At 34.6% G+C, this 20,371-nt stretch overlaps 1 protein-coding gene across 6 annotated transcripts; it reads left to right on the top strand.

The window, feature by feature from the left end:
- Positions 1-784: 784 nt before the first annotated feature.
- Positions 785-18,613, top strand: LOC125860331 (polycomb group protein EMBRYONIC FLOWER 2). 6 transcript variants are annotated; one of them, XM_049540269.1, is made up of 19 exons: positions 785-995; positions 3,079-3,156; positions 3,284-3,452; positions 3,907-3,962; positions 5,384-5,501; positions 5,586-5,745; positions 5,826-5,867; positions 7,036-7,175; positions 8,447-8,509; positions 8,655-8,776; positions 9,553-9,617; positions 10,382-10,434; positions 10,555-10,608; positions 10,691-10,750; positions 11,197-11,243; positions 11,346-11,467; positions 15,331-15,514; positions 16,673-16,721; positions 18,452-18,613. In XM_049540269.1, the coding sequence occupies exons 2-19, from the start codon at positions 3,122-3,124 to the stop codon at positions 18,554-18,556; spliced, it is 1,644 nt and encodes a 547-aa protein (XP_049396226.1). In that variant the 5' UTR covers positions 785-995; positions 3,079-3,121; the 3' UTR covers positions 18,557-18,613. The 6 variants fall into 6 exon arrangements, with proteins under 6 accessions (XP_049396226.1, XP_049396224.1, XP_049396227.1 ...); XM_049540267.1 differs by having other exon boundaries at positions 3,074-3,156; XM_049540270.1 differs by having other exon boundaries at positions 785-999.
- Positions 18,614-20,371: the final 1,758 nt, after the last annotated feature.

Here is a 20,371-nt window from a genome sequence, read left to right as displayed (position 1 = left end):
AATTAAATTAATTGGCTAGATTTACTATTTTGTGTGAACTGAAGTACCCATTTTGACCCTTATTGGAAGGTTATGAGTGTTTTTGTACATGTAGTGCACTTTGGAAGTATCCATTTTTTTTTTTACTATTTTGAGGTATAAAAAATATTTGAAGGGACATTTTTGTCATTTCACTTATTTTATTTTGAAATAAGTTTTTCAATATTTTTCTTAAAAAATCAAAATAACAAGATGACTAAGATCTAAACAATTATTAATGATAATAAGTTCTAAAAACCTAGCTACCCCACCCCACCTCCCCCAACCAAGCATCACACTACCTAAAACATAAACCTAAATACCAAAATAGTTATTTCAGCATTATTATTCCACCAAAGAGAAAAATAATTTATCTCAATACTATTTTCTCCGTCTCTAGTTACTAGTTCACTTTTCATTTTTTAGTTGTCCATATCTTCTTGTCGATTTTGACAAATCAAGAAATAATTTTTTTTACCTATTATACCCTCAATTAATTACTTTGAAAAAGTAGAACTTCTTGAAAATCTTAAATTTTTACTTCATCCACTTCATAATTAGCAGAGGTAAAATAATAAACTCACTATGTTAATTATTATTTTCTTAATAAGTGTGCCAATTGAAAAATGAACAAAAAATTAAGGACAAAGGGAGTGATTATTAAATTTGAGATAAATTATCTCGACCTTACCAATCAAACAACAAAATAAATGCACTTTAATTAATTCCAAGACTATTTGGTCTTCACACCAAACAACCCCTGAAGTGTTCCGTTCAGATTGTTCCTGTTCTCAGTTAAAACTTGACCCTGCCCCAAAACGCCTCTGGTTGAGCGGTCAAAGTTCGAACCGAAACCAAGAACGGATCCTAAAATCCGACTGATTTAGGTCCGCCAATTTCAAACGGCGCCGGTCTTCTACTTCCGGCGAATCGACAGAGACAGCACCTTCCTCCACCATCTTCGACAAAATCGAGTAGTAGGTTACATTCTTTCCTTTCTATCCCGTGGGGCAAAATCCCTAATCCCTTTTTCTAATTATTGTGAGCATTGCAACAATTTAACTTTGCATATATCCATGTTTTGCCTGTGAATTATCAGTGATTTGGGAATTCCAGTGGTTATCTGTTTTTTTTTTTTGAGCTTGCCTATGAAGTCTGAAGTATTGGATTTTAATGGTTGTTTGGAGTTACCTAATGACATGATGGAAAAAAAAGAAAGAAAAAAAGACAACAAGAAATGAACTGCTAGAATGACTCTAGCGTTCAGCTGCAATCGAGCAAAGACTGCATTAGGTGAATTCTTTGCATCTTCTAAGCTTTGGTGAGCTGAGTTAGTGGGTAGGTGTGCTTGTAAGAGGTACCATGAACCCAAGGTGTGTGCAAGCTGGTACAGGAACCACAAATATAACAAAGAAAATACTGAAGACAGGGCTAGGTTTTATGTGAGACAGCAATTTTTTTTTTTGATAATTAATGTTTTTTTATTCGAACCTGACAAACACTGCCCTGGCTGTTTCGGCTGCAAATTGATTATAGTTTTCTGATTGCATAGCCCTTTCTGCTTTGCAAATTTCGAAGAAAGTCTTTTATTGATAAATAATGCACTATAGAGTATCTCTATGTCATTCATCTGAGTGAGATGTGGAAACTACAGTTTTATTGTCTGAATTCAGAAACTTTTCCTTATAACTAGGAACTAATTGAGAAACAGTGGGGTCTATTAGATATAGAGAGGTTTTCAGACCTACCAAAGGTACTCCAGATTGCCCTCTAGTAGGATCAGATTTACAGAGGACTAAATATTCTGCCTCCACGCGTGTTTTGAAGGCTGAACTAAGGGAAGTTGTGGTTTAATTTGTTTAAAGTTTTTAAGATCAAATTCAGCAATTATTTGTGCTGGAAAGAATATTAGTAGATGAGCTATTGATCGAGTTTAGCTGGGTCAATAATTCCAGTGGGTTACGTTTGTGCGGAGATAGTTTTCTCAGCTTCAAGGAAATGGAATTGCTCACTGTTGAGAAACTAGTCTGGTAAGGTGAAGGTGCACGTTGTTGCCACTCTTCTTTCATGAAGGGTTAGTGGGGATTAAGCAAGGGATAGGGAGAAGCGCATATTTGCATTAGTGTAGGAAGAATATTTGGGGAGATTTGGAGTGGTGCCGGGGGATGCTGATATTGGGAAGGTAAGAACTAAGAAAACTTGACTGGTTAGTAGATTCTATCACACGAACATCTTTGTGATCTCCATAATTTTCTTCTCTTCCTGGTAGTTCTCAGATCACTATATGAGAGAATCACCTTTTTTTTTGCCAAGTCACTATGTGAGAGACTCACTTATTCATATTTTACACTAGAGACAAAAATGTTGCGGATCTCTCTCTCTTTTGTGAATCAATCTTGATTGTTAGGGAGACAATGTTCCTGTTCTTTTTGAGTAAATAATACCGTTCAATGTTATGGGCAACCTATTCTTCCTTCAGTTGAACACTACCTTTTCAACGACTGTTGTATTTTTCCTAAACCATTCATACATGAATTCCAAAATTATATTGCTGTGGTTCCCCTTCGTTTATAAAATCAAAGAACAAAGTTTTTATCATGCTTTAGCCACAAGTGTATCCCTTTCGCTTGACGAAGAAGCTGCACACGAGTTTCCATGTTAAGCTCCATTCACATTTTGCATCTGGTAGTTCCAGCAGCTTTCTATTGGTTCTTTGCTTATCAAAAAGGTTTGTAACATGTAATCTCATTCTTTTTATTATATCTTCTTCTTAAAATGGTTCTTTTGGTTGCATTTTTAAGCAAGGCTATTTATATTCATACAATGATATAGTGAAACTTCATGGCATTGTTTTTTCAAGTGAGATGAGAATGAATTTTTTGAATATCTCCCTCCTCCACAACTAAAGAAAATAGAGAAGAAGGAAAATAAGACTCATGTATTATCTGAAGGAGAAATCTGAATCAGATTTTATCATTATCTTTGTTTCCCTTGTTGCCTATTATGTCAAGTGCTTAATGATTCTTTCCTCACACAATTTTATTTCTGAATTTAGTGAAGTTGAAAGAACTATGAATATACATTTGAATACTTTGTGACAAGGATGCCAGGCATACCTTTAGTGGCTCGTGAAACCACGTAAGATATTTCCTGTGCCCTGCATTTGAGGTGTTATATTTATATTTGTCAATAATTACATTTAAGATACTCAAATGCACTTACAGAAGCATGGATAATGATTGTTATATTATAATTTGTGGAACAGGAATTACACTTGCTACTGCAGTTACTCTACAGTTACGGATTCAATGTGCAGGCAAGATTCTGCTACACATTTGTCTGCAGAGGAGGAGATTGCTGCTGAAGAAAGCCTTTCAAGTTATTGCAAACCTGTTGAACTCTACAACATTCTCCAACGCCGTGCTGTTAGAAATGTAATGTACTTACATGAGGATGCAGCTTTTTGCCTATTTGTCATCAATGCTAATGATTTTGGTGTCAATTTCCAAGTTGATGTTAATGGTCTTAAAATATTGTTGATTTTATTGGTTTTGTTTATCTGCATCAAACAGTCATTTTAAATGTCAGTCAAAAGTTTTTGCGGTAAAATACTCAACAGTATTATTGTTCTTCTCAGCCATGATATTCTAAATAAATGCATCTTATGTCAGTTCCAAGTGTTTGCTAGAAAAGTATACTAAAGATTATTATCTTTCTCTCAGCCATGCTTTTGAACTGATGTTTTAGATCTGGACTTCGATTTTTTGCTTGTTTCCAATTGTTATGAGTTTTAATGTGTTTGGTCTCATCACTTTTATTACATGCTAATTATACATTCATCATCTGCACTTGTGTAAGATGTTTCTAATGAGTGTAAATATCTTGCAGCCTTCCTTCCTTCAAAGATGTTTACAGTACAAAATTCAAGCAAAGCACAAAAGGAGGTATATTTGATTGTGATTACTTTCACTCCCAATTTTTCTGTCATGCAAGGTTATGTCTCATATACTCTAATACTAGATGCTCCGTGGTACTTTTAGTTGTCATGTGATATTGTCCATGTTGCTTTGGAGTGAACTCTAAATTTATGTGGAGACGCGACTTTCATTACTTTATTATGTCTTAATTATCTGGTCTTTTTTTTTGACAATGGCTCTTCAGTCAATATTTATTGTATTAAATTTAATGAATTGTCGAGAATTCATTGATCTAAATCAAACAAGTTCCTATACGATTCAATGCTTAAACTTTGTAGTACTACTAAACATTTTTCCTTATAAAATTTGTTAATAAGTACTTGCACAATTAAGACTTGTATAGTAGCTTGTATGATATGGTGGCTTCACCTTATGGCTGCAAAGTAACTTCTTAAAAAGACAGATCTAGTTACTGTTGGTAAGTTTGTCTTAAATTGCAGGCAAACTACTGTTTGAAATAGCTGATGAAACACAATTTGGTTCACCCTGTAGTTGGTGATCAATATCGTACGTGTTACTCATTATTCCACCCCATAATTCATCAAATGTTAAAAAAGTTAAAATCATATAGGTGCACGAGTTTGAAGCGAAAAGTGAAGTGAAGCTCACAACTTTTAAAGTGAATTGCACAATTTACATATTATTATAAAATAGCAAAACGTATATGAAATTTGTACTATAAGCAAATTTCAATTAAAATAACTAATTTTAGCATCCAATATAAAATACCTTTACTCAACAGAAAAATTCAGCTCCTCAAATGTGATATTCAATTACCTCGATGCAAAGCTTGGTATTTAAGTGGAGAAGGGTAGAGGGCTAGACCCATTATCCATCGAGTTTTGAACCTTGCGCCATTAGCCCTTCGGAATTCCTCAGTTTGAAAGATATCTTTTTGAATAAAATACCTTATCCAAAAAATTCCTACTCCTGAAAGGTGAAATTTAAGAATCAACCTACGAGCATGTTTGGATTGACTTAAAAGTTGGTCAGACCTACTTTTAAGTCATTTTTAGCTTTTGCGAGTGTTTGTCAAAGTTAAATATAACTTAAAATAAGTTAAAATGACTTGAAAAAAAGTTAAAAAGTTAAAAGTAGGTACTTCCCTACTTTTCATTTTTTAACTTATAAGTTACTAAAGTTTGACTTTTTTAAAAACTACTTTTAAAATGCTATTTTTTTTTAAAGTTAAGCCAAATAGGCTCTACTTCTTGCCGGGATCAATTTGTGTGTACTTGTTTGAAGCCCACACTTCGCTGAAACGCATGGCTTTGCCATGAAGAGATGATCTCTCGCTTCATCACTTTAAGCAAAAAGTGATCTCAGTGTATGTGTACTTGCAATTAGTTTGCTTTGGAGGTGATTTATTACTGTGACTATTTTTTTAGGATTCAAATGGCAATATCTGTGCCAGCAACTGTGAACGATGAATCACAGGTCCAGAATTTATTTCCTTTGGGTGTAATTTTGGCAAAGCCACTATCAAGTGCTGCAGCTGTCGAGGCAGTAAGTTCTAATCTTGTGCAAATTCATCCAGTGACTTTTAATCTTTTATGCTGTTGGGTACCTTGCTAATGCATTTGGTTTCAGCATTCTGCTGTCTATCAGTTTAAGCGGGCATGCATGTCAACCTCATTCAGTGGAGTTGATGGGATAAATCGTGCTCAAGCAAAATTCATTCTCCCTGAAATGAATAAACTCTCTGCTGAAATAAGGGCTGGCTCTCTTGTCATCCTGTTTGTCAGCTTTGGTAGGTAAAAAATGTTTCTGGAATTTTATTTGTTGAGTTCGATATGAAGGCCAACTATATATGGTTTTCTGCCTTTGCAGCCGAACTTGCGAGAGATCGTGGGGATATATCTTCATTTCCATGTAAGTAGTGGGAAGTTGGAAAGATTCTGAGTTTGTGCAGTTACAGGTGTCAAATACACTTTATCTGGCACTTATGATTGCTAGCTTTTTCAAACTCAGCACCTCTTCATTTTATTTTCTTTTTTGCTATTTGTATTGATGGTTTAGAAAAAATTAAGCATATGTATATTGTTTAAATATTGCAAGTCTAACCATCTATAATAAATAGTTACATATTAAAGTAAAAAAGTCTAACGATCTATAATGTGCCACATATGCAAACATGTTTCTTCAGTTGTGAGTGACCTATTTCACAAGCCTGAAGTAAAAGGGAAAAAAATATAATGGCAATGACATAGTATTTGCAGTATGGTAACCAATACATGAGTTCTCCATGGTAATTCTTTCCTATTCTTGTCTTTCATAGTTTTAGAAAGCATTTCCTTCTGGTTCGACATGTTTAGCTGATTGAGGAAAGAGAATTTCGGAATTTCCCTTCTACATGTCCCTTTATGCCCTTATTAAAGTGATTCTCCTTCACACCCTCTTCCATGAATACTGTCTCTTTACTTTTCCTTTCATCTCAGTCTATCTCTAGGACCTGACAAGATATGAACATCTTTAATTTTAATGCTGTTAGGGAGTATCTTCTAACAAGCAAGGATTGTGTGAAACCAGTCCTATACTTAACACTTAACAGCAGCACTAAATCCTTTGTATAGCTCAATCTAATGGGTTCACAGCAAGCTGAAAAAATATTGAATTCATAATTCTAATCATCATTATAAATTCATGTTTGTGGTTTGATGTTTATAATATAAGTTACAAAGTTCTTTTCAAAAAAAAGAAAAGAAAGTACATTACAAAGTTTGAATGTTATATCAGGAATGTTGTCAATAAATGGATCTGAAATAAGTCCACAGACTTTCGTCAGTGCTTGGGAAGTTTGAATAGGCACTCATTAGCACATGAAAAGAAAAACCACATAGAGGTTGTTACTATATCAAATTACGTCGTGTTAGGTTGTCTGCATGCCTTATTGTCTTTTGCGTTGTACTTTTTCATTTTTTAGTATGTTTGATAACCTCCCTTTTCCATATTTAGTTGATTTAAGTTTTTGATCTTTTCTTCAGGTTTCTCATGATCCATCATCTTTATTGTTCTAATCTTATTTTCGAAACTGTGGTAGTGAATCTTGAAGGGCACTGCTTGTTGGGCAGAATGCCGATGGAATTACTTCATTTATTGTGGGACAAGTCTCCCAATTTGAGTTTAGGGGAGAGAGCTGAGATGTTATCAACTGTTGACTTGAACCCTTGTTTCATGAAGGTATGCCTTAGCTGAAGTCGCTGAATAGAAGTATATATTGTTAGTTTTTTTTTTTTTTGGTGTGTTGTGTTTGCTTGTTTGTTCTGGTTTGATGATCGAGAAACCCTGATAGCCGGTGGTGCATGATTCAATACTCGGTGGATAATGGGCCTAACCCCCTACCTTTCTCCACTAAAAAAATAGTAGTAGTATGTATTGCTAGATTGATATTGCTTTGTTGACTGCTTTGTGAACCAACATCTCATTGACAATCTGGAAGAGTGATCACTGCTTTTTGTTATGCTTCAAATGTACATCCTTAGTTTAACGAAAGAGCTTGTGGTTTCAGAACTTTTCTTCAACCAAACACCAATAGAAAAAGTTCTGCAGTTTCTGCAAAAGAATGAGAATACTACTCCAGAGGTGCTTCTCAGATTTTGCAAAAACTGAAAAGCTTTTCTGTGTCGGTGTTTGGTTGAATAATTACTTGAAAAAAAATTGAAATAAGTTTTTCCGTAAAAAGTTTGCAACACTTTCTGGAAACAAATGGCAGCCCAGTAAATTGAAGTCTTGCCACTGGTGGGAGTGTTGCAACTGCCCTTAGTCATGTTATTATGCCTCCCTTTTCTTCACCAAAATCAGAGCAAATGGATTTAAAAACCAGCTCTGGTTTACTTAAAAATTTGACTAATCTTCTATGCCAATGTTGATACTGGATAGGATCTATCTCATCTGCTCACTTGACTAGGTCTGGAACTCTAGAATCGATATGGCTTCTTCAAAGTATTACTCAATTTTGGATTTGTCTTTTGTTAATTAAGGCAGATATGTCTTCTCTTTCCTATGTTGCTCATATATGCTATATTTAGTAGTTCCATAGGTGAAAACATGGAATTTCTGTCCTCTCTTTTGTTAATCATAAGTAAAGGGTTTGATAACCTAGCAGCCGGACCTTCACATATTTGGTAGAGGCTGATTCTTCTGGATAGACTCTTTTCGTTTAGTGTTTCATGATGTAGAATCTGTCTATAGTGGCCATTACCAGATGTTTTGCTGAGGCTGGTTCTTCTGGATAAATGATGCTGGAAGGGCATTGCTGAAGTACTTTTAATTAATTCACACATGTTGTTCTGGTGTTGATCATGGTCACACTCACACATAATGAAATGAGTAATATTGATACATAGTCAGACATAACGATTAGTGAATAGTTAACTTGTTGAAGAAAGGAAGAAATGAAGAAAAACAAGAGGAACCATCTTCTCTGACAGCTATTGTGTCTTCATCTGCAGACAAGCTCTTTGGACAACGACAGACGCATTTCCTTTCAGTATCCCCGCAGTTCTGCGGCTCTGGTACACCAATTTGTACTCAGTGCTTATGTCCTTGAGGATTTTAATAAAAGATTTTCAATCTTTTTGCTTATATAATTCAATTATTTTTTTTTCTTCTCAAAAATAATTGAATTTCTTGGATGCTGTAATGGTTGGATTATGAAAGGCGACAATCCAACAGCTGCAAGTCAAAATTGCTTCAGAAGAAGCTTTTGCAAGAGAAAGAACACGATATGATTCATTCTCCTATGATGACATTCCTACAACTTCATTGGCTCGAATAATACGGTGAAGCACTATTTTCTGCACTGCATATTTCTTTATTTTGTCGTGTGTCAATCCTTTCTTGTGTTTGTCGTTGTGTGATGCCTTCTTTCCTTGCTGTACAAGAAATTATCAGTACTATCATTGTTGACAACAATTATTCCATCATTGTGTTAAATGTTAATTCTTCTTTGCAGCACATACTTGCATTCAATTTTTTGCTCGTTTGAGCCTGTGCCACTAGGTAGATTTCCCTTTTAACTCAGGTCAGCATTCAGGGGCATACTGCTCTATCAAAACTTAGCTGAGCTCTGATCCTTAAAATTATACTGCTATATATCTAGCTTGTTAGATTAGCTTCCTCCTACGTTCCCAGCAAGTTTTTGTGCATGTTTGGTAGACCTTGTCATTCTTACCCATCTTTGCTACCTCACTTGTTGTAAATGATTCAACCTATTCAACCCGATTGATCAACCCTGAGTCCATCTCGTTTTCCAATGTGAATGTAGTGATGCAACTCTAAGTCATAAACATGCTAAATATCGAATGCTCTATTGCACTCTGCGGTTCTGAAGAGAAGTCAATATGCTGATTTATGTTTTTTCCGCCGCATGTCCCCTTTCAAGTTTCATTTTCTCCTTTAGCAAACAACATTTCCTTATTCTTTTCATTCCTTTAGTTTTAACCGAGTTTTGAAAGTGTGCGTTTAGCTTGATACTGAAATTGAAGAGGTTCAAAATTCTTTATGTCCATTGTAAAGTAGTTTTGTAGCTAATACTTTTGCTTATCGCGCTTTCTAGGTTGAGGACAGGAAATGTTGTTTTCAACTATATGTACTATAACAATAAGTTGCAGAGAACAGAAGGTAAACTTAATTCTTCTTTTTATAGTAAAGCTGTGGCTTGTTTGACGTCATATTTGGCTACTTCTATTTAATTTTATGATATTGCTACCAATATCTGTGTTTGCTCTGGGTGGTTGTTCCTTGTGCTTTTGAACTCAGGTCAGATTCTATGTTGTCTAGTTTTGTTTTGTAAAGCATTTTCTGTTATTTGGATGGATTTAAAATGATTAAAGCAGGGTTCTTTTCCAGTTAAAGAATCTGCTCCATTTGGTTCTTTTGTTGAAAATAAAATCTTCTTTCCTAAACTATGTCCTGAACTCATCTGGTATTTTGTTACTTGGATGTCTCGCTTACTTTGGTGAACCCTCTCTTTGTTGTACATGGATGCTTCATGTCGTTGGGTCATGTAAGATGCGGCTAACTTGAAATTTTGAGTACTATCTCTTAGGCTCAGCTTTAGATTCTGGGCATATAGCAAAATAGTGCACTGTATATCCATTTGAAATAAATTGTAAGAGCAATCAACTAAAGGCCTCCAACTTGCTACTTGGACTTTAGTCTGTATCTTTCATATGTCAGCCAATCTGTTTGAATTGCCACCATCCTACATATATCAAGGTTTATTTTGCTCTTGGTGTTAGAGCAGTTAATAACTTTAAGAATGGTGAAATTGATGACATTTCCATATGTGCGGTATTCTTTTCTGTGATCAAATTCCTTCCATGTAAATATTGCTTGTGCAGTTCAAGCTACTTAGTTTTTTTTCCCCCTTTCTGAACTTGCAGTGACAGAAGACTTCACCTGTCCTTTCTGCTTGGTAAAATGTGTGAGTTTTAAGGTAAAGACTGGGATAATCTTAGTTGTTTCTTTAATAAAACTGAGCTATATGGATCCAGTTTGAAATGGTTTTGGTGAGAAATTAGTTTAATAATTTTGTATCTTACTTTTTTGCTTCCAGGGTTTGAGATATCACTTATGCTCATCCCATGATCTGTTCAACTTTGAATTTTGGGTTGGTAAACTTCAGCAAGCTTCAAATAAAATTTTAACTGTGTATTTCTCTAAGCTGTCAAATTAACCTAGTATCATTTTAGGTAAACGAAGAATATCAAGCTGTAAATGTATCTGTGAGAAGTGAGATGTGGAGATCTGAGGTCAGCACATTTTCTTTTAACTCAGGGGTGAATCATATATGGTCTGTAGTATCTGCTCCTAGCACAAATCTGCTGCAATACATAGTAGTTATCTCTATATTCCTGTAGGAGATGGATAGATGCTTAACTCTTCTTTTAGGTATTTTGATTTCTGTAATCATGTCTGCAGTTGACCTTCTAAAGCTTTACTGGGTTCTTGATGAAAGACAAAATATGTAGTTTAATGGTGAATATCTTTAATAAGGTCATGTATTTTATTTGCATGATACTTGGTTAAATTCTAACGTCCTCTATAATTTTGATTAGGCAAAGGTTTGATTTTTTTTTTAATTGATTATTGGTTTGAAAAGTCAGTTCTGTATTTTTAACTTGAAATGCTTGACTACTCCTACTAGTCATGCCTTTTCTTCTGTGCAAATTAACTTGCTCTCTGGAGTGATCTTCAGATTGTTGCTGATGGCGTGGATCCTAAGCAACAAACATTCTTCTTTTGGTATGTAACTATCATGCTCCTCCTATTTGTATTCTAGCTATTTGATGCTACTTCAGAAGTGTGTTGTGATATTCCACTGCTTTATTTGTAATTTATGCTCAGTTCAAAGCCACTAAGACGGAGGAAACAGCCAGATTTAGTTCAAAATTCAAAGCATGTGCACCCACTTGTTTTAGATTCAGATTTCCCTACGTCAATGAATAATCTCAATGAGAGGATTAATGGTAATGACGACTCTTTTTCTTTCTTTTTCCCATTGCATTCCTTGGATTATTCAATGTGTTGATAGTTTTCAGAGGTTGAACTGTTTATTCAACGTTGTTGTGTGTTCCTTGGTAGGAGTGGTAGAACATGGTTTCTTAGTGGATACACATAAGTGAATATTACTTGTTGTCAGAGTTCCATCAACATCCTCCTTTCTTAAGTTGAAAGGTACACAGTTGCTGTCTGAAGGTGCAGCAATGTTTGATTGTTGTAGATGAGGAACTATCTAGGTGATCTATTCCTTGCACACCATGTAATAAAATTATAATTGTGTTGCCTATGGCAAATGGTAGCAGATGTTCCTTGACCACACCCCTCACTCGATGAAGACTTGGCAAATTATAATGGTGGAATTTGTGTGCTATTGGCCCTTGGGGGTTCTTGGTTATCAAAAAAAAATCTTAGTAGAATAATGATTTTATGTGTATATATTATTAATTTAGAACCCAATAGCTAAAACGGGCTTGATTTTTTTCTTTGCAGAACCCACATATTTTAAATCCTAGATCTGACTCTACTTCTCCATATAGTATTTCCCAGGAGAGTTGAGATCTTTTATGTACCTATGGACGCTCTTTCAAGTTAGAAGAGGGCTTTACTTTTCGCTCATTTATGAAAAGAAATGCAAGTTGCTTGTTCTCGTGTTTTAACAAGCAGAACTGCAGCATGCCACAGTTCAAGGTGAATGCAAATCATCTTGAGGCATAGCTGGGGCGTATTATGAGACGCATGGCTCAATTGCTCAGGCATGTCTTGATGCATGACCTGAGTTCTGTTCAATTACCCTTCAAAGTCCTAAGTAATCCTGGACTCAAACCCACAATAACAATCCAAAACGCAAGAGGTTTGAGTATCTACAAAATCAATTTTCGTTGTAATGCCCACTAATTTGCTAACTCAGATTCTTTGTTTGCAAAGTTAATTAGCAAATTGCTTGATGGAATAGAGAAACTCAACAAGTTACTGAGTGCCATAATCTAACGGTATAATCTGTAAAACTGGTGTCGTTCTGCTAGCCCAACTGTTGAATGCCATAGTCTTCTGTTTACCTATAGCTCCATGGATAGTGACTGAGTTTCTGTTTTAGGAAGGGAGGGAGAATTGGCTTCCTCTGATCATGAAGAGAAAATAGGCTTTTTCTACAATGCAGCATTTTTTTGTCATTTGAGACTTCAAGTGAGACAGAATCTGGGTATTGGTTTTAAGGTGGTGAACTGGGGATTTGGCTATATATTATTATTTTACTCTATATATTAAGAATGAATGTTGAGGAGCCTCGGGTCAGCCAGTCATTTGACCGGTTTGCCCTTCTCCTTCAACTTCCTCTATATACCTTTAGTATTTTATCTGTTTTAATTTATTTGTCCTATTTTTTTTAATATGTTATGTATTATAAAAAGTAGTACGAAAAATCAGCTTAAAATATTAAAAATTTGGTTACCTCTCAAAATTTCACCCATAATTGCATAATTGGAACTGAAGGAGTAACATATATTATTTAAAAATTATATTGAAAGTACTATAAATTACAATAATTAACAACTTAAAATATTTGAAAAACATATTAAGATGTGATTAACTTCCGAAATTTCACATGTGCCACATAAATTTGGACAAAGGGAGTAACATGTATTATTTGAAAATTACGCTAAGAATACTATAAATCACAACTTGGAGTATTTAAAAACATATTAAAAATTTGATCAACTCCCCACATAAAGTGGGACAGGGAAATACCATATATTATTTAAAAATTACGGTAATTAAAAGTACTATAAGTCACAATAGTTAACAATTTAAAAATATTTTAAAAAATATACTAAAAATTTGGTTTGAGTTCAAAATTTCACATGTGCCACGTAAGTTGGGACAAAGTGAGTAACATATATTAAAATATTTTTTAATTAAAAAATTGATAACTCTCAAAATTTCACATGTGCTAGATATATCACAATAATTAACAACCACATAAATTGGGATCGGGGAAATAACATATATTATTTAAAAATAACGTTAATTAAGAGTACTATAAGTCACAATAATTAACAATTTAAAAATATTTTTAAAAACATACTAAAAAATTTTGAGCAAAATTTCACATGTGCCACATAAGTTGGGATAGAGTGAGTAACATTTTAAAAAATATTTTTTAACTCTCAAAATTTTACATGTGCCACATATATCACAATAATTAAGAACTTAAAATATATATTATTTAAAAATAACGTTAATTAAGACTTAAGAGTACTATAAGTCACAATAATTAACAATTTAAAAATATTTTTAAAAATAAAAACATACTAAAATTTTTGTTGAGTTCAAAATTTCACATGTGCCACATAAGTCGGGATAGAGTAACATTTTTTAAAATATTTTTTTACTCTCAAAATTATATACACAATAATTAACAACTTTAAAATTTTTAAAAACATATTAAAAATTTGATTAACTCTCAAAATATCACATGTACCACATTATTTGAAAAGTACGTTAAAAATAACACAAAAATAATTAACTATATTGGGCCCGGGCTTTTATATCTAGTATGTATATATAGAATGTAATATGATGGAATTCATTTGCTTAATCGATTTCTGGTAGAAATGAATTTCTTTTATACCCTTAGTATATCACACTGATAATAGGTATACTGGTGGGGGTTTGAGAGATAACTAGCTTCCTACTAGAAATATCATTTTATGATGGTGTAAGAATACAGTGTAGTGGAATTTATTTGCTTAATTGTCTTTTGGTAGAATTGATTTGCTTATATAACAATAAATATATCTTATTTGTATATGTATACAGGTGAGGCTTTGAGAAAGAATTATTTTTCTACTAGGATAGTCATTATATGATGGTGTAAGATTATAATATAATGGAACATTCTTTAAAAAAAATATATGATATAATGGGATTCATTTGCCTAATTATTTTCTGGTGGAATTGATTCTGCTTATATAATAATTGTATATTATTTTAATATAGGTATACTGGTGGTGCTTTGAATTAGCTTCCTACTGGAAAATTCGTTTATGGTGGTGTAATATACACAAAGGTTCCCCTGAGCTACCTCTGGATTCCAAAAAGATGCTTAAATTTTGAGGGGGGGGGGGGGCGGTCTCATGGCTCTGTAGTCGTTTAAAGTGGTAGAAAAATCACCTTTTGTGACTGGCACTGGTTTGAAGAAAACCAGTGCATGGCACACACCAATCACGTTTTGCCATGCCATCCACCTGAAATCATCATGAAAGCCACCTAAACTCATATCAAAATAACACCAAACTACAGCCTCCCATTATCCATGTTCTCTTCACAAATTTCCTTCAATCCCCCCGTTTAGTTTCAAATTCAAAAATTTGTTGGAATCAGTATCTCAGAAATCACCACCAAATAAAAATTAGAAAATTAAAATTGCCACCAAACCACAGTCTGAAAATTCAAAACGTCACCAAATCACCACCCAACCAAAATCAGAAAATCGCCAGATCCACCAAAATGTGAATAGTAGAGAAAATTGTTGGGGTGAGTGAAAATAACAGAAAAAAGAAGAAAATTAAAACCACTGCCAAATCAGAACCATAGGAAATCCGTTTCTTGACTTAGCTTTCTTGAGAGCGCTGCTTTTTGATTTAAGGGTTGGGTGAGCGGGAAGTTGATCATGTCCAAGTCTGACTGCCATTTCTTATTGTTTTAGCCTTTTGAGTGCGGATCAAAATTTATTTTCTTTTTGTCCGAAACCTTGGCATACAAGTCTGTTGGCATCGATATTGAAGCACCATTGTTACTAATAATGATTTATCTGCTGTTAAACATTTATCAGGTGGTGCTGACGCTGTAGAGTGTGATCCATCAAGTTCCAATGGTGCAAGTGTTCCCTCATCTGGTCACTTGTATACAGATCCTGATTCTGTTCAGTCAGCATCAGGAAGCACTCTTGCACCCCCAGCACTGCTTCAGTTTGCCAAGTCAAGAAAGTTATCAGTTGAGCGCTCTGATCCCAGAAAGTATGTTCATTGGCACAATGTCAAGTAGCATTTTTACTTAACCAAGTGATTTTGGGTGGAAAAGATTTGGACACAATACTGAAGTCTTCAGCAGTGAAATCTTTTTTTTTTCTTTTAAATTTTTTTAAAAATGATTTCACTGCTGAGGACTTCAGTTGTGTCCAATAATTCATCAATTATCTAATTTTGTTGACTGCATTAGGCTTTAAGCCCTTGAACTCCACTGTGGATTATGGGCTGTCTAATCTGGAGCTATTATTTCCCTTTGTTGACTACCTCATTGGACCTACTGCAGTTATGGTGTTTGTTTTTGGGAGGCGGGTGTAAACCTGCTCCCATGTTTTGTAAATTTGAGGTTTTGATGCCTGTAGTTCTGAGAATTTTAGGAAATACCTGTGGGAGATGTACTTACTCCTCCTTTAGTTTTATCTCAATAATTCAACGGTGCCTTCAAAATCTGTCTTGCCATCTAGTTTGGTGACCAGTAGTGTCACTGTATCCAATCCGTGCCTACTGCAGTTATGAAGTTTCTTTTTGGCCTTTGTAACTTTTGGAATTATAGGAAATACCTTGAAAGATCTACTACCCCTCTAGTTTTTCAATGTATTCAACAGTGTCCCCATATTCAAATGTGGTCTTTGCCATTGATCTAGTGCCAAATAAGGCCTGGTTATGGTGGCTTTCTGTTCTGCCTTCTAAATAGCCTTAATCTGAACTTTGTCAAAACCTCAACCATGACGACCATTTTACTATGTACGCCAGATGGAGTGGATCTTGACTATCCTTTGTGCAATGTGATGGTACACTTGTGTTTTGAGTTTCTCGTTGGTTGGGCTTTACTTCCCTTTTGATGATGCAACAAACCGTTTCCTTCTCTTTCTCCAACAGTTGTAAAATAAATCTGAGCTTATATGCTACAAAATTAGGATTGGTCCCATGTATCTAGGTTAAGTAGGGTAACATTGATTATATTGGAACTGTCCAGTGATGTATTTCTGTATTATCTATTTTCAATGTCTTGTTGTTTTGCATAATGTCTTAGATGTGAAACTAATTGGGGTAAAATTGACTACCCAATTTTTTTGTATTATGGTTTACGTTTATAGTTCGTAGATAAGATTATCTGGCTTTTAATACAATTTTGTTTCTCTCTTACAGTCGTGCACTCCTGCAAAAAAGGCAATTCTTTCATTCTCATAGGGCCCAGGTAATTAATCTCTTACGTTATGCTCGAGTATCTTGGAATTTCCATTTGGTTCCTCATAAGCCAATATAATGTGAAATATTTGACAAGCAGGATTATTTTGCATTTACTCGATGTATACAACTGTCTTAAAATCTTATTGAGTGGATGTTGCACTTAAAAATCACAGTAAGTGGTCCAAAATGTGAAGCTCTTGGCCAAGTCAAGTTGCTTGATAGATTCTATAGTTGTACGGAAGCTGAGTATCCTATCAGGGATGATGGATACCCTCCTTGCAACTATATATAAGGGCCTTTTTAACATAATATATATGATGTCCAATATATACTTGGTATAAGAAAAGATCAATTGGCATCTCAAAGTCATTATCGAACAAGGTGTGTGCTAGATATGACAACGTAGGATGATGTTCATTTATCCAGAAAAAACATGGGATGCCACATTGCTCCAGTGTCATGGACGCTGCTTGTTATATATTGCAACAAAGATCCAATTGACTTGTTGCGGAAGTCATGAATCTTGTTACGTCGACATTTCTATCTTGCTATGTAATACAAACCTATGGTCAGTTTTGATAGTTTTTAAAACTTTCTTAAAAAATGTGAAATATGTTACCCAAACTATGGCCAAAAAATCATATTTCTTAAAAAAAGTGAAATATGTTACCCAAGTACTATGGCCAAACACAGTGAAATTTCACCCAAATTTTCACCCAGATAACATTTGCCAAATATATTTGGACATCTATGGCCAAACCCTTAGCTTAAACTCTTTCTTGAGTAAAAAAATACTTTCATGAAAAATCAAACCTATTATAAATAGATAAAGTAATTTAAAATTTATAAAAAATAATTAAAATTGATAATTAGAAGCATCTTAGACATTAACAAACTGTTAACTTTTTGTTTATGTACTTCTGTTGGTATAAGAATAAGTTATAACCCTCGTATCTGGAATCCATTGGAATTACTAATCCAGATTTGTGGCAAGTGCTCCCTGCCAGGAGCTTATCCATTCCCAGGGCTCTAATCTGAGACCTCTAATTAAGGGTGGAGTGATGTCAATCCGTCCCATTCCATGGTGGTAGTCGTTAACCTTTTAGATTGCTTGCATATCTACCAAAGGAGTGTTATAATTCAGCAACTTAAATTATTCAATGATCAGGTCTTCAGTCTCTAAGTTTCAATTTTATCAAAAGCCCTACTACTGAAGGCTTTGCCATTGCAAAGTACTGCTGATATTTGTAGTCTTACACTGGCACATAGGGTTCATTGCTTGGAGCTTCCTGCAATGTTAAGTTTATAAAATTCTTTCCCTGTTCTGTCTTCATGGTTTCTGTTTAATCAGAAAATTTACTTTTGAGAAAGGTAACTGAACTGTTTAATCAGAAGATTTCTTTACTTGCTTTGGGTATCACTAATGGGATGTGTATAATCTATGATGTTACTTGAACTAATCAAAGATCTATTGTAATGACAGTTCAATATTGGTTTCCATTGTAGTGTGTGTGTGGTGATTTCCATTTGAAATAGCCCCAGTATTTGGGGTCTAGAGGTGAATTATCTTTGCTGATTGTGACAGAGTTAAATAAATTTTGAAATTTTTGTCCACTTGTATGAATCTTATAGTCTTTGGAAGAGCTGAGGTAGCCAATATATGGCGTTAGAAACCTTTGACGCGATGCAGAGTCCTTTTAACTTATGTTTCTAATGGAAATTTTTATTTGGGTGAAGCCCATGGCACTGGAGCAAGTTTTATCAGATCGAGACAGTGAGGATGAAGTTGATGATGATGTTGCAGATCTTGAAGATCGAAGGGTATGTAGCATAATTGTATAAATTGGTCTTTATTGTACTCTGCGTTCAAATTAATTGGCTGACCTTTCGGGTTAGTTTGTCCTGATTGTCTTGACCCTTGAAATAAATGTCAAAAACTTGTATCTTATTGAACTTGCCCACTTTCATCCATGATAACATCTATTTTAAGATTATTGTATTAAATTACTTTATTATGCCATTCAAAATTGTTCTCTTCATTTTCAAATTTTGTTTAATTGGGTCATGCACAATTAGACTTGAGAGTAGTGGGTATCTGTAAAGGGTGTTTTGGTACACCAAATAGGACTTAGAAACCATAATTTGGTTACAGTGACTGGATTATTGACTGGACAACCATCTGATTTTTGTATACCAGCTAATGACCAGATTGATTCTGGAGTTGCACAGTAACATCTTCTTGACACGCGGATCAGATTTATTTCTATGAACACCCTGTTCAACAAGTTGATATTTTGATTGCATAAGTGCTGCACCTGTTTCTTCTAATAATTCCATGGGCATCTTAACTTGATCTTCACAAACCTAAACACTAACAATTCAATCATCCAACAAAAAGGACTTGCAAGAAAGCAAGTTTTGGCGAAGAAGAAATTATGGCAACAGCATTGGTATAATAATTCTGATAAATGAAGGACAACATGTAGAAAATGAACAATTTGCCGAAAGAGATTTTAGTAAAATTGGTGTAAATACAGCAAAGTGCATCCAAAGAAAAAGAAAGAGCTACAGAAGTACGGCTACAATTTTTTTGCATTTTGCCACTGCAATCCCATCTAGTCTCACCTCAATTTCTCTCCAATCATGCGATCTAAACCTGCAATGCATGCATTTAGTCTTACTTCTACTTATTTGAAAACCCTTACTCTCTAACATGCTTCTCTATAGTTCAAGCTTTTGGTTGAGACCCTCGCGAGTTTCACCATCAACATATAACATACACCATGAGACCTCCATTTGTATTGTGTTGGTAGCTCATCCGATATTGGGGTAAACAAGTAGTGACTCTATGCCGATCCCCTGGTGTAAACTCAACTCACTATTAAGGGAAACTCCTTTGTATCACCTATCATTGTTTTCATGCTAGTGATGGCTCCTTAATACATGTCATTTATATACTTAAAATATGGATTCCTTTCTTCTGCATCACCCACCAAAGGACCTTGCATGTTCCTCTATTGTGTTCTTTCTCTAGATCAATAACTATCATGTGTAGGTCTTTCTTCTTTCGCGATAGATTAACATCAATCTTCTTAGTAAGGATATAACCTCCATTGTAGATCTACCAGGCTTAAATCCAAATTGGTTCTCTTTCACTCTTGTTGCCTTTCTAAGTCTACACTCTATCATTTTTTCCCAGACGTTCATCGTATGACTCTTGAATTTAATGCACGATAGTTTGCACAACTTTGAATATCTCCTTTGTTCTTATAAGTCAGAACCAGGGTACTCTTCCTCCATTCATTGGGCATCCTACCACTTCTTAGTATATCATTGAATAGTTTGGTGAGCCATTCCACTCCTACATCTCCAAGGCGCTTCCAAACCTCTATAGGGATACTATTGTGGCCACAAGCTTTTCTAATCCTATCTTTTTTCCTGGCATCCTATACCTCTGACGTTCTAATTGTACGAGTATAGCTAAAGTTTCTATCTTTCACTAATGTGTGTAGATCTTAAATTTTCCTGGTTCGTGTTTAAGTATTAATCAAAGTGATCTCTCCTTGATCTCATTATCTCCCGTCAACACTTGTTGAGAATCGTCCTTAATACACTTCACCTGGGTTTAAGTCCTTGCCCTTCTTTTCTCTTAGTTGT

This window comes from Solanum stenotomum, chromosome 3 (assembly GCF_019186545.1).
Source record: "Solanum stenotomum isolate F172 chromosome 3, ASM1918654v1, whole genome shotgun sequence".
Classification (NCBI taxonomy): domain Eukaryota; kingdom Viridiplantae; phylum Streptophyta; class Magnoliopsida; order Solanales; family Solanaceae; genus Solanum; species Solanum stenotomum.
Note: the sequence above shows the minus strand (reverse complement) of the source record. Positions and strands in the feature narration are given on the sequence as shown.